Here is a 12,435-nt window from a genome sequence, read left to right on the forward strand (position 1 = left end):
TTGCCCTGGACCTTGTCCATTCAGGTGCTGAATTATCTCCATGAATGGAGATTCTAAAACCTCTCTGGGCAACCTGTTCCCATGTTTGACATGCTCACATTAATAAAGTTTTTTTGTTTTCAAATGGAATTTCATGTTTCAATCTGTGCCTGCTGCCTGCTGTCCTGAGTGTGGCTTCCTCACCTTCATTCCCAGCCTCTCCTCGTATGAAAGATACACTTCATCTCACTTTATCTGAGTTACGAGAATAGCTCTTGTCCATGAATAACTGAAAGCCTCTAAGAAAAACCACCAACCTGTAGTCTCAGTGGGCCTACCTGCCTATCCTTAATCCGGCATTAAGGTGCACTTTATAGATATTACCTCTCTTACTTTATAGATATAACCTCTAACCATCTGTAAATAAAACCTGATTCTCTGCAAGACACTTACTAAAAGGCCTTTCAGAATGCTCCCATCATTAAAGCCATTTCTAGATGATACTTGTTTCCTCTGAAGACTCCTATGCAATCCTACATCTGCCTCAACAGCTGCTTTGGTGTGCCTAAAATGGTGGCTTACCCCATTTTCTTCTGAAGGCAGATTGTAAGACCAAGGGCTGTGATGTCACTTCATACCAAATAAATTATCATATATTCATTTAATTAGCACACTCCTTGACAGAGTCTCACCACCAAGTAAGCATAATCTTTGTATTTAGGCCAGGAGGTGGAGCTGTGTGCAGTCTGAAACTGCCAAGGGCACATTAAAACAGCATGGGCTTGCTGCAGCTTCTGCTTACAGAACCTCCTTTTCTTTATACGTACTCAGAATCTTTCTCAACTCAGCTTTTGCTTGTTCCTCCCACATTGCACCACTACTCTGAAGGGCCTGTACACTTCTTGATGACTTCCACACAAGCACTGACAGGCAGCCAGGTCCCTGCTGCCCTTAAGCCTTCTCCAGGCTGAACAAGCTCAGTATCAGCTGCCTTTCCCATCAGACAGGTGCTTCAGCCCCCACTTGTCTTGGTGGCCCTCTAATGAACTTACTTCAGCTTACCAATGTCTTCCCTGTATCAATGACTTCCCTGTATCAGCTGAGAGACATGGTCTCTCAGCTGTTGAGTAAAGCAGGATTATCATTACTTCTTCTGTCTATGCTCCTGTTAGAACAGCCGACAACACTGTTGGTCTTCCTAGCTGCCACAGAACGTCCTGGCTCATATTCAGCTTGCTGTCTATCAAGATGTTCATGCACTTATCAGCAGAGCTGTTTCTTAAACAGTCAGTTTCCAGCCTATACTGCTATTGGGGTTATTCCTTTTGCATGTGTCTCTGCTGAATTCCATTATGTTTCTGCAGCTTATTCCTCCAGTCTGTCCCTCTGAAAGGGAGTTCTGTCCTCAAGTGTATCAAAGCCTTAGCAACTGCTGATCTTCACTCTACCCCTTCAAAAGATTTCAAAACAGGACGATAATTCCACCATCAGAGAAAATAACCCAGCAGCACAGGATCTTCTGCCATACTCTCAGGTAACCTGGTATTGGCCATTTCCTGCTTCTTCCTTCCAGACCTACTGCACCAAGTAATTTTACATCTTTCTGTTAGACTGTCACCCTGTTTGACTAAGCTAAAGTGCAGATGTCAAAGCATCTTTGCCTTGTCAGGAAGGAATGATTAATGATACACAATAACACTGCACTAAAAAAGGAAGCAGACAGCTGCCTGTAATTAGATGACATACCTCTGCTACATCTGCTAGAGACCGTGACACAAAAGAGTCCCGTGAGTTTCCATCCAGAAGGCTGGGTCCCAGTAAGGAGGTGCCACTGGCAGTCCCAACAGGGGTTGGCAACATTTTTCGTCCCTTCTCAGGGGAGATGAAACTCGCTATAAGGAACAGGCATGTCATTAAGTCACTGCACCCAATGTTTGCAATTTGCAGGATAAAGAGAAGGACAAGGAAGTAGAAAATGGGAGGACAGAGATCTATTTCTTCTATCTCCAAAAAGCATGTTACCAGCATGAACACCATCAGTGTGCTGCTAAGAGTACAGAGACACATTAAATATTAATTAAAAAAACACACCAACCAAACTCCAAACAAACCCAGTGATCATGTCTTTGAGATTATGCTCACCAAGCACAGAACAAAGCCTATTTTTCCAACAGCAAAGCCAATGGCATATTTTAATTCTGCCAGAACAACCAAAATGTCTCAACCTAACTGATGAGTCAGGCTCCAAAAAGAGTACAAATAACAAGGAGTTACTTGTCTCAAGGTATGGGCCCCAATCTAGCAACAGGATCTTTCAGGAACAGACTTGTAAAGAGGAAAAAAATGTATTCAAGGCAACACTGTTGAAATGAAAGCAAAAAGGGAAGAGTTCTACTAACATCCTACAGGGTTTACAGTTTTCCAAAGGATCCACTTCTAATGAGCAATGACTTTTTTTTTTTTTAAGGGAAGAGCTGTTTTGTTGCAGTTCTCTGCACACTGACACTTACAAAACAAGCTGCTGAGAGAGGAATCTGTGGAGTCATTGGGGTACCACTGGGGATCATGGCTGGGGGACGCAATCCAGTTCTGCTGAGGACTACTTGATGGGGATGGAAGACTTTTGGAGCTGTCACTGCCATTCAGCTTTGCAGGAGAGAGCGAAACACCTTCACCTGTAAGCCAGTATCAGGAATCACTGATTCAGTCAATGTGGTGAAATTACAGGACACTGCATCAATTTCTGTTCAGAAAGGAAAAAAACAACAACCAACCCCAAAACTCCACAAGAACAAGAAAACCAGCTATATATGCTACAAACCAAAAGCTATTAACAGATATTAAAAAAACCCAAACCAAACCAAAAAACAAACAACCCCAACTGCTTCCTGGAAAAGTGTGTGCTGACATGGGAATTATTTAATAGGACGACTTTAGCTGAGTTCAGACTTACTGTATTGACCAGAGCTGATAGCTATTTCAATGATAGAGTCACTGATTTGAGTGGCAGGTTCTCCTTGAGAAAGTACATCTTCAGGTGGTCCAGGCAGAGATATATCCAAAAGAGCAGAAACATTGGGAGGAGAGAGCCGGGTACTGGAAGCCTCTGATGAGGGAAGTGGAAGGGTGGAAAGACCATTCTGGAGGGAAGTCTTGGACAGTTCTGACAGAGAAAGGACTGATGTGCCCTGTTACAAGCAACAGAGTTAACTGTTCATAAAACTATGAAGGACTTGGAAATCTACCTGAAAAGCAACAGCTTAGCTCCTAAACATCGAATTATAATCAGACTTTTAGGAAGGCAGAAGGAGAGGACTAATAATCCAGCCGACAATCCTAAAATTTTAGGAATATATTATTTGTATAATAAATTTGAATTATTTTAATGAAAAATATCTATAAGCATAAACAAATATGCTTCATCCCATATTCTGCCAAATAACTGGAAAAAACAACGGTCTGTATTGTTCCAAAGAATATTTAACATAGCCTACATAACAGAAACATGTGTAATAATATGAACATGGTTTTGATGAACCTACAAGATAGTTCTGAAGAATTAAGTACTAGTTTGCCGTTGTATCGGCAAAAAACCTGTAACTGCTTGAACAGTATATAAGCATTTTGAACAGCCAACTCAATCCTCTTTACAGCCTTCCCAAAGATCAACTCAACTGATATTTTTTAACAAGTCTCATTATTAGTACCTCACCACAGAACTGCTTGATTCTCTTCTGATGTAGTATATACAAAGCCATCCTGAGAGCAAGAACCAGAACCTAAGGCCCCACTACCAACAAATAAATGTTGATTCATGTCCTAGCACCTGTACTATATCAAAATGTAATTAAAATCTTCCTCTGCTTTATACTCAAATCAAATTAATTGGGCCTTTTTCACATGTACTTGGCACAAGAAGGGTAAAGAGTGCTTCCACTGAAAAAAAAGAGAAGCCCTTATTCTGAGGCTTAAGTATCTAATACAAGGTCCTGGATCCCAACAGAGAAGGAATTGGCAATAGGATGACAACATCTGCAACTCAGGTGCTGCCACAGTTACTTTTTAAGTAACTTAGGGATCCAGCATAAAAAAAAAGTGAAATTCTGACAAGGGTCACACTTACAATCATACTTTTAGTCTTAATGTTCCTCCTTCAGCAACATACATGCAGCAGGATTTCCACCTGCAGAAAACTTTCTTTGTGATGTAGAAAATACCTATGTACAACATAGCAGGGCAATTAACACCACTGTATAAGGACATACATAAAACCTGCTTGATCTTCAAAAGGCCAAGGACTGTCAGCTTTGCTTTGCTTTTTTAGAGAACAGCAGCCACCTCCTCAGGGAAGTTGTGAGTGCTCCATCCCTGGCAGTGTTCAAGGCCAGGTTGGATGAAGCCTTGTGTGGGATGGTTTAGTGTGAGGTGTCCCTGTCCATGGCAGGGGGGGTGGAACTAGATGATCTTGAGGTCCTTTCCAACCCTAACTGTTCTATGATTCTATGAATTTAAGCAGCTTTCCAAAATTTCTTCAAATTTCTTCAGATGCTGAAGACTTCAATTACCACAAAACAGTACCAATGGTACATACCATTACCTCCAAACCAGGGGTTTTAGCTACCCATACCAGTGGTGTCTTCAGAACATTACCCGTTTCATACAACTGTTCTTTCAACACATACTGTACCTGGAAGCCATCAGGAACTGCCTCCTGCTCCTGCCGTGCAGGCAGGCTGATAAATGGAACCCGACACCCAGGGCCTGAGCCCTGGAAGCACAACAGAAAACATGTGAGTGACAAACATTTACATAAAATGCTGCAAATATAGCTGGGGAGGTGAGAGACACATGCCTATCACTGTTTCTGCGTGCTCTTTTAACATACTGTACCTTTCAAAACTACCCAGCAACTCCCTGAGAAAATTACAATGGACTAACACGTATCTAGGTCTCAGTGAAAGGAATGGGCAAGGAGAAATAAGAGTTTCCATTCCTAGTACACGCCTGGAAGTCCAGGTTTTCCCCAAAATTCCCTCCTGAAATACTGTCTACTGAAATGCTACTCTTTCTTTTCAAGCCCACATTTCTGGATGGACAATTTCAACAGTCTCACAGCTGAAAGCCACTGGGTCAGACAGAAATCTGTTCAATGTTGTTCAATGTTCGGTTTGATCCCTCAACCCCAAAATACACACTATACAACATGGGTTGGCTTTGCTACGATCCAAGTGTCTAACAGCAAGCTCCAGGAGAAAGCTCACTGAACAGTCATTAGTAATATGGCTTTTTTTTTGTTTGTTTGTTTGTTTTACACAATGGAAGACACTGAACTACTGTAAGAAGTACATTTGAGACTGACCTCCACCGTGGCAATGGAGCCTCTGTTCTGCTGCGCTGCTGACTCCTGCCTTGTTACCACTGTGGTCACTCCGTCTGATGACAGTGGAGACACACCTGACAAACCATCTGCATCCAGGACAGGCACAGGGCTCCCAGGAATAATACCAGCACTTTTAGCTGCCAAGTCAATAGCACCTTTTGTGAAACAAAAAAGCAAAAATCCGATTACGAGGCTTTTCTTCAAGCAATGACTTTGTTGTGACTCAGAGTCAAAAACTTAACATATGCAAAAAGCTAAAATGGTCATTATCTGACCAGCAGTACCAGTTGTAACTCTTCAAAGTGTAGTATTTCTTTCAGCTCAAGTTAATTCTTCTGCCCCATTCCATCACCACCATTACCAGGTACATCAGACCAGTTCACAGAAACATCCCAGTTGTCAACCTCTGCCCTTTCCTGCAATTTTTTTTGTCTGCAAAGTATTTGGTTATGCAGTTTCTAGAAATTTCCTACAGTTTATTAGTTGGCTCTAAACCCAACACAGCCTTATTTTGGTATCTTGCCTCTAGCAACTGTTTAGACTCAATGTAAAAAACTTACCTTGTTGAAGGATCAACCTCACTCAGATCTTTTAAAAAGCCACTTAAAGGCCCTGAATGTTTTCCCATCACAGGGAATCCTCTAAGTAAAACACAGAGGCTGTCATTGCTTTCACCTCACTAATTATCCTAACTGGGGGACCCATTCTTTTGCTGCTAGACAACATTTGCTTGGGGTACACAAAGAGGTTTTCTTTCCTCTAGAATTCATAATCCTGTATTAGCAGATGAGCAGTTTGTAAGTTTCTTTCAAATATGTCACAACCCCTTTTCTTAGCACAAAACATCACAAAAGAGCTCAACTCTGGTCACAAACTCTGAGCCCCTGCTTTGCCTGCACATCAGACAAAGCAGAGGAATAGAGTTCAGACTGCCTCACCACCAACTGCTCCTTTCCTGCAGCCACACAAAGCCACAAGAGGCAAGATCTCATTACCACAGCCCTCTTCTTGTAATTCCCAAAGGCACTGATTTTACCTAGGCTACAGAGAACACCACACAGCTCTCAACAGACCATTGACTCTTGTCTGGTCCAGAAAAGACTTACTGGACAGATGATTGGTGGCCTGTGTTGGAAGAACTTTGGGCACAATTGGACGGGAAACGGCAGCTTTCGTCAGTGAGGACTGGACTGGCCGAAATGAACCTCTCCCTAGGGTGAAGAATTAAATACCTCTCAAGCAAATGAAATCGAACATCTCTAAAGCAGAGTACAACACAGTTCAATGAAAGCAAACAAATTCCAAGCAGTAGCAAGTTCCAGGAAGGCAAGTAGTGGAGATAAGGAAACAAACTTGAAATAGTAATGAAAGCTAACAAGCTACACTCCTTATGTACAATGAAGACAACCTTTAAAGTCTCATGTTGATTTTGAGATTTAAGCTGAGATCACCCATACTACCATTGTAGTCAAGAGTACATAAGCAGGAAAGGACAAATGGGCAGTATATTAGTTATACAGTCTGAAATTTAAATGGTATCCCCAGGTATCAGAAAAAGGCCATTATAAAATCTAGACAAATCATCACACCCTACAGAAAAAAAAACCCAACAACTTAGCTAATGAATTTATTCCAAAATTTTGCCTCTTTGTAAACAACTCCTTACTATTCCCTACTTTCGACACTGGGAAAAGGAAGAAAAAAATTTCCATCATAATCACGACTTGCTTTACAATCATCCAACAGAACAATCCCATCATCCTGCAGGAAGTGACTCAAACAACTGGTAAATGACTGTGGTTTTGAAAGGATATTGTTCTCTTTTCAGAAGTTATTCCTTTATGCAGTTTTAAGGAACACTTACAGGCCAGCTCTTGAGAGCATAAAATTTGAGAGAAGATAAGCAGAGACTCACCTGTAATGGATGAGTTGGATAAGATCGAAAAGGAACATACATGCTGGGACGGATTTCCAGATGGCCTGGGCAGCAGTGTTCTCTGCATGAGAGAAACAAAACACCAGAATGCATTTAAACACAGAGCAGAGGGTAAAGCTCATCTTCTAAAGCACAAATGCTCATGATACCTTCCAGAATAAGAAGAGTATTTACACGGCACGACTATCATGTAACAGACACAACAATAAGGTCTGTGTAATCTTGAGAAAGAAGTTACAGATAGGAGTCATGCATTTTCCCTGTAAACTACTGTAAGAGAAATATTCCACATGGACAGTTCTCAGAGAAATGCTCAACAGAACCATGTTCCTTTCTGCTTATACTTGCAGCAATTTTCAAATCCCTTGAAGAACTACAGCAGTAATCTTAAGTATGGGATCCAGCCTGTGTGCAAACTGATCTTCCATTACAATTACACAAGTGTGAATTAACAAGGCAGCTGTGTGTACTTGGGACTCCTAAAGCAAACGGAATTGCATAGCGCAGAATGTCTCAGAACCAAAAACCCAGTATGTATGTCATTTCTAGGCCTGCGACTCTCACACAGAGAAGAGACAAAAGGGCATACTGACATTTGGTAACTTTGTTTTCCTCAAACAAGTTTCCATTATTTTGGTTTTAGATTTCTTGTATGCTCTCCACTTGCCTGTGGTTTCTCTACAGCATGTGCCTTTTCACTGGGTTATCAGAGCAGTCTTAAAGGAGGTTAACACCTACCTAACAAAGTTCCATGACATCAGGCTATTTCTTCCACAGATCTCCTTGCAAGTCCCATTTTTGTCGCAGAAATCACAGAACCATAGAATAGTTAGGGCTGGAAAGGACCTCAAGATCATCTAGTTCCAACCCCCCTGCCATGGGCAGGGACACCTCACGTTGAACCATCCCACCCAAGGCTTCATCCAACCTGGATCATTGTTCTTTCAAATAGTGTTGTGCTTTATTTCACTACAGAGGTTTATATCCACCCCAGCTGAACAGCCACCAGTGAGCACAAAAAGCTATCTCAAGGAAGATCTTGTTGTGATAGCCCCAGCTGGCAGCTCGAGATGAACACACTGCTTGTGTACCAGGACCAGGCCCAAATAGCACAACCTGCCTTCACACGAAGGGGATTTTTTTATTTTTAACAAACCATGCACTGGACTACTACTGTTGTTGACATTCCTCACATAGGGAATATATAACACACCTGGTTAACAATACAGGCATGTACTGTTAACTGAACTGCTTCATATGTTCAGCTTCACTTTTCCAGTGCATGTATGAGAGAAGGTCCGGGTTTTTTTTATTTCAGTTAGATGCAAATCATTATAGCCTTAATGATACCTCTTCAGAAAGCAAACCAGGTATTTCACACTTTGCAAACTGCTCTGACCTGTACTACTAATGGCTTCCTCAAGTGTCTGTTCCGTAATTTCCTTGGCTTTGGCAAGAAGAAGTCCGACTGCATCTGGACAAGAACATGAGATGCATTAGAAAATATTTTAAGCACAAAGACCCCAAACTCTATTTTTTAATAATGTCACAACTATTTATTAAAATACTCTGCTTTGTTTTAGACAGAATATTCCTTCTGATAGGGAAGGAAAGTTTTCCACAAGGAATGTATGTTTTATTTCTTATGGAGATAAAGTTTTCTCCCCAAAAAGCCATTTCACCATTATCTACTGCAGCTTGCTATGAAACTGTTACTGAGATTGTATATATAAAACTAAAATTAGAATTGGAATTAAATGCAGCTGTGAGGCTGTATTAAAACCAGCTGCACAGGAAGAAGGATATCAGTTTTACTAAAGCTGGCACATCTATTTGCTGGAGTAACTTCATTAGAGAGTGAACCAGCCATGTGATGGCATTCAGATGGGGTCTCAACAGGCGATGTCACTGCAAGGAACAGTCAGATAGTCAAATTCTGGCTAATCTCAGCTAATATAATGTTATGCTAGAGCATAACTAGCAGCACTGCTTCATAAGAAACCCATACCTCCTGATGAACCAACACCATCCTGTTATACCTACTGGAAGCAGGCTCAGGCACACCATACCGCTTTGTTCATGCGGTCACCTCACTCACACTGATTGTGTCCAAGTGCTGCCGGAAGGTCAGTTCTGCTTCTTTGCTGGGCAGGAACAGTTTCCCATGGCGGCTGTTGGGTGGCAGAGTCGTAGGAACTGCAAAGAGTCCACCGTCTGCATCAGTGCTTCCAGAACTTGAAGGACCAGCCACCAAGAGAGGTCTAGGGAGGTTTCTCAAACCTACAAGTGTTGAACAGCAATTTAAATGAAGCAAAACCAAAACCAAAGTAAATATTTAGTAATTGAAGGCTCAGAGAGAGCAGAGACTTATGGATTCTGTATCTGTCACCACGTGCATGGTCCCAAACCATGCAACTCTCAATACTTCATTTTTCCCACCTGCAAATTCACAGTATTTAACTGCTTCACAAGGCAGTTCACTTGCTTTGAAATCTTCAGAAGAAAGCGACCAAATGTGATTTTACACTACTAAAGAAACTAGAATTTAAGCCCCACACAGACTCTGCTAACCAGTTTATCTGTTCAGCTTGTAGAAAAATACTTGAAGGCCCATTCCACTGAATACATTATATACCCACTATTGTTTTTGTAAGGGAAGACAATATAGACAAACTCATTCGACAACCTGCTTATGCTTCATTTACAGTTCACACCTCTTACCTCTTCCCCATGGCAATCCAAAGTGCAACCACAATAAAAGTACTCTGGTGGCAGAGAAATGAGACACCAGGGATCAGTTTATCAAAGTATCTTTGAAAAGATGGATTGTCTTAGGAATATGTAAGACACACTGAAATAACAGCACCTGCTCCAAGTAAAACTTCTCCATTTACATTTCTCTTTACTGTGGGCTCCTCAGTGCTGTGCCCACTCTGCAGGGATCCTGCTAGGGTGAAAATCCAAGTTGGAAAAAACCTTCGAGCAACCTGTGCTAGTGGAAGGTGCCCCTGCCTGTGGCAAGGGGTTGGAACTGGGTGAGCTTTAAGGTCCCTTCCAATCTAATCATTCTATGATTTGACCTTCTCAGTAGAAAATAAAGCTTAGAAGATAGCCTGCACCCACTCTAGAAGTGCTAAAAGCACTGGCAAACACTGACAGCTCCACAAAAGGCACACTGCTACCTGGAGACATAAAAAAGAAGATAAAAAGGCCTTGTTAAACTTCATGAGGTTCACACAGCCTCACTTCTGCATCCTGTTCAGGTCCCTCTGGATCCCATCTCCTCCCTCCAGCATACTGACTGAACCACACAGATTGGTGTCATCAGCAAACTTGCTGAGGGTGCTCAATCCTACTGTCCATGTCACTGAGAAAGATGCTGAACAGGATCAGTCCCAACACCAACCCCTCATCATTGATGTCCACGCAGATATTGAGCTGTTGACCCCAACTCTCTGCGTGCAGCCATCCAGCCAATTCCTCATCCACTGAGGATCCACCCCCATACATCATATTCATGCCTCTCTAGTTTACAGACAAGGATGTTGTGCAGGACAGTATACCTTGCACACGTGCAGGTAGACGATGTCAGTCACTCTCCCCTTAACCACCAATGCTGTGGCCCATCAAAAAGGCAACCAAATTTGTCAGGCACTATTTGCACTGATTGAAGCCATGCTGGCTGTCACCAATCACCTTCTTATTTCCCATGTGCCTCAGCATAGTTTCCAGGAGGATCCACACTCCATGATCTTGCTAGCACTGAGGTGAGGCCTGTAGTTCCTTGGGTCCTCCCTTTTTCCCCTTTTTAAATATGGGGGTTATTTTTCCCCTCTTCCAGTTAGAGGAACTTTAGACTACCACAACTTCTCCAATGTGATGGATAATGGCTTGGCAACTTCATCTGCCAGTTCCACCAGGACTCGCAGCTTCATCTCATCAGGTCCCAAGGACCTGTACACCTTCAGGTTCCTTATATGATCTCAAATCTGATCTTCTCCTACAGCAGGTGGTTCTTCATTCTCCAGTCCCTGACTTTGCCTTCTGTGACTTGGGCGGTGTGGCTAGAGCTCTTGCCAGTGAAGACGGAGGCAAAAAAGTCATTGAGTACCTCAGCCTTCTCCGTGTCCCAGGTGACCATGTCTCCCTTTTCCTTCCAGAAGGCCCACATTTTCCCTTGTCTTCCTTTTACCCCTGACGTACATATAGAAGTATATAGCACTTAGATGGACTCGGGACCAAATTCTACGAGGGAACGCACCTAGAAGGATCATGACCAAAAGTAAGCGGGCAGCTTCCTTTCTGATAGCCACATTACTGCAATAATTTAATAGTGCTGTATTTGAGGATGCAAAGAAGCACCATAATTACTGTATACAAATCCAGACCACAAACAATCCTAGTTTAGATCCAGAACACCTTTATCAGGGTGGTAAATGAGATTCAGTTTGTCTACCAAAACAACCTGCTTGGGTATCTGTTGGACATGCTGGAATGCCACTACCTGTGGCCTCACCCCAAGCAGAGCTGCTGAGGAGCTGAACCAGGTAGAATGTTGCACTGCACACACTTCTGCTCCTCTGTTCCAGCCAAACAGCTCAGCTGAAGCCAACTTGTCTCTTCAGTAGCACAAAGAAGTAGGGATACATAGGCTGTATTTTTCATTTCCTGACTCCGTGTTTCATTACAGCATGTCAAACCACAAGGCCTCACAAGGCCAACTGGAACTCAGCGAAGAGAATCAAAGACGAACATGGACAAATAGATTTCTTTTTGAATCAGTGAAGGTCTGTCTAATAGAACAGGTGCCTGTTCCTAGGGTATCAGATATAAAGTACTGTGATCTTCTTGCTATTCTAGAAACGATTTTTAAGGCATTATGGAAGCATTAAGAACTATCTCATAAAAAAGAATATCACAAGCTAAGGAAGTTTGATTTGAAAAGATGTGTCCTTCAAGCCTATGTATCTCACTGAAATACAACAACTTGTTTGAGCTATTAAATTACTGGCTTTCTACTAGCTATTTAAGCAAGTACATCTTTGTCTGCAGGTACGCACAATGTAGTTTTAGACAAAGATTAAATTACTGTAACTCCATTTTAAAATTAAAACCACAGAGCGCCCAAAGTGGTTTGCAG

The 12,435-nt window shown here is 42.1% G+C and overlaps 1 protein-coding gene across 4 annotated transcripts in view; it reads right to left on the minus strand.

Moving 5' to 3' along the window:
• Window positions 1-12,435, minus strand: part of CRAMP1 (cramped chromatin regulator homolog 1) — a 50,130-nt gene that overhangs the window by 4,662 nt on the left and 33,033 nt on the right. For all 4 annotated transcript variants that reach the window (XM_065683546.1, XM_065683547.1, XM_065683545.1 and 1 more), the window contains exons 12-20: window positions 9,394-9,575; window positions 8,695-8,769; window positions 7,275-7,356; window positions 6,466-6,570; window positions 5,339-5,514; window positions 4,667-4,747; window positions 2,933-3,167; window positions 2,490-2,654; window positions 1,726-1,871 (exon numbers count right to left, since the gene is read on the minus strand). In XM_065683546.1, coding sequence (XP_065539618.1) covers window positions 1,726-1,871; window positions 2,490-2,654; window positions 2,933-3,167; window positions 4,667-4,747; window positions 5,339-5,514; window positions 6,466-6,570; window positions 7,275-7,356; window positions 8,695-8,769; window positions 9,394-9,575 — 1,247 coding nt within the window. The remainder of the gene's footprint in view (window positions 1-1,725; window positions 1,872-2,489; window positions 2,655-2,932; window positions 3,168-4,666; window positions 4,748-5,338; window positions 5,515-6,465; window positions 6,571-7,274; window positions 7,357-8,694; window positions 8,770-9,393; window positions 9,576-12,435) is intronic.

This window comes from Lathamus discolor, chromosome 6 (assembly GCF_037157495.1).
Source record: "Lathamus discolor isolate bLatDis1 chromosome 6, bLatDis1.hap1, whole genome shotgun sequence".
Classification (NCBI taxonomy): Eukaryota; Metazoa; Chordata; class Aves; order Psittaciformes; family Psittacidae; genus Lathamus; species Lathamus discolor.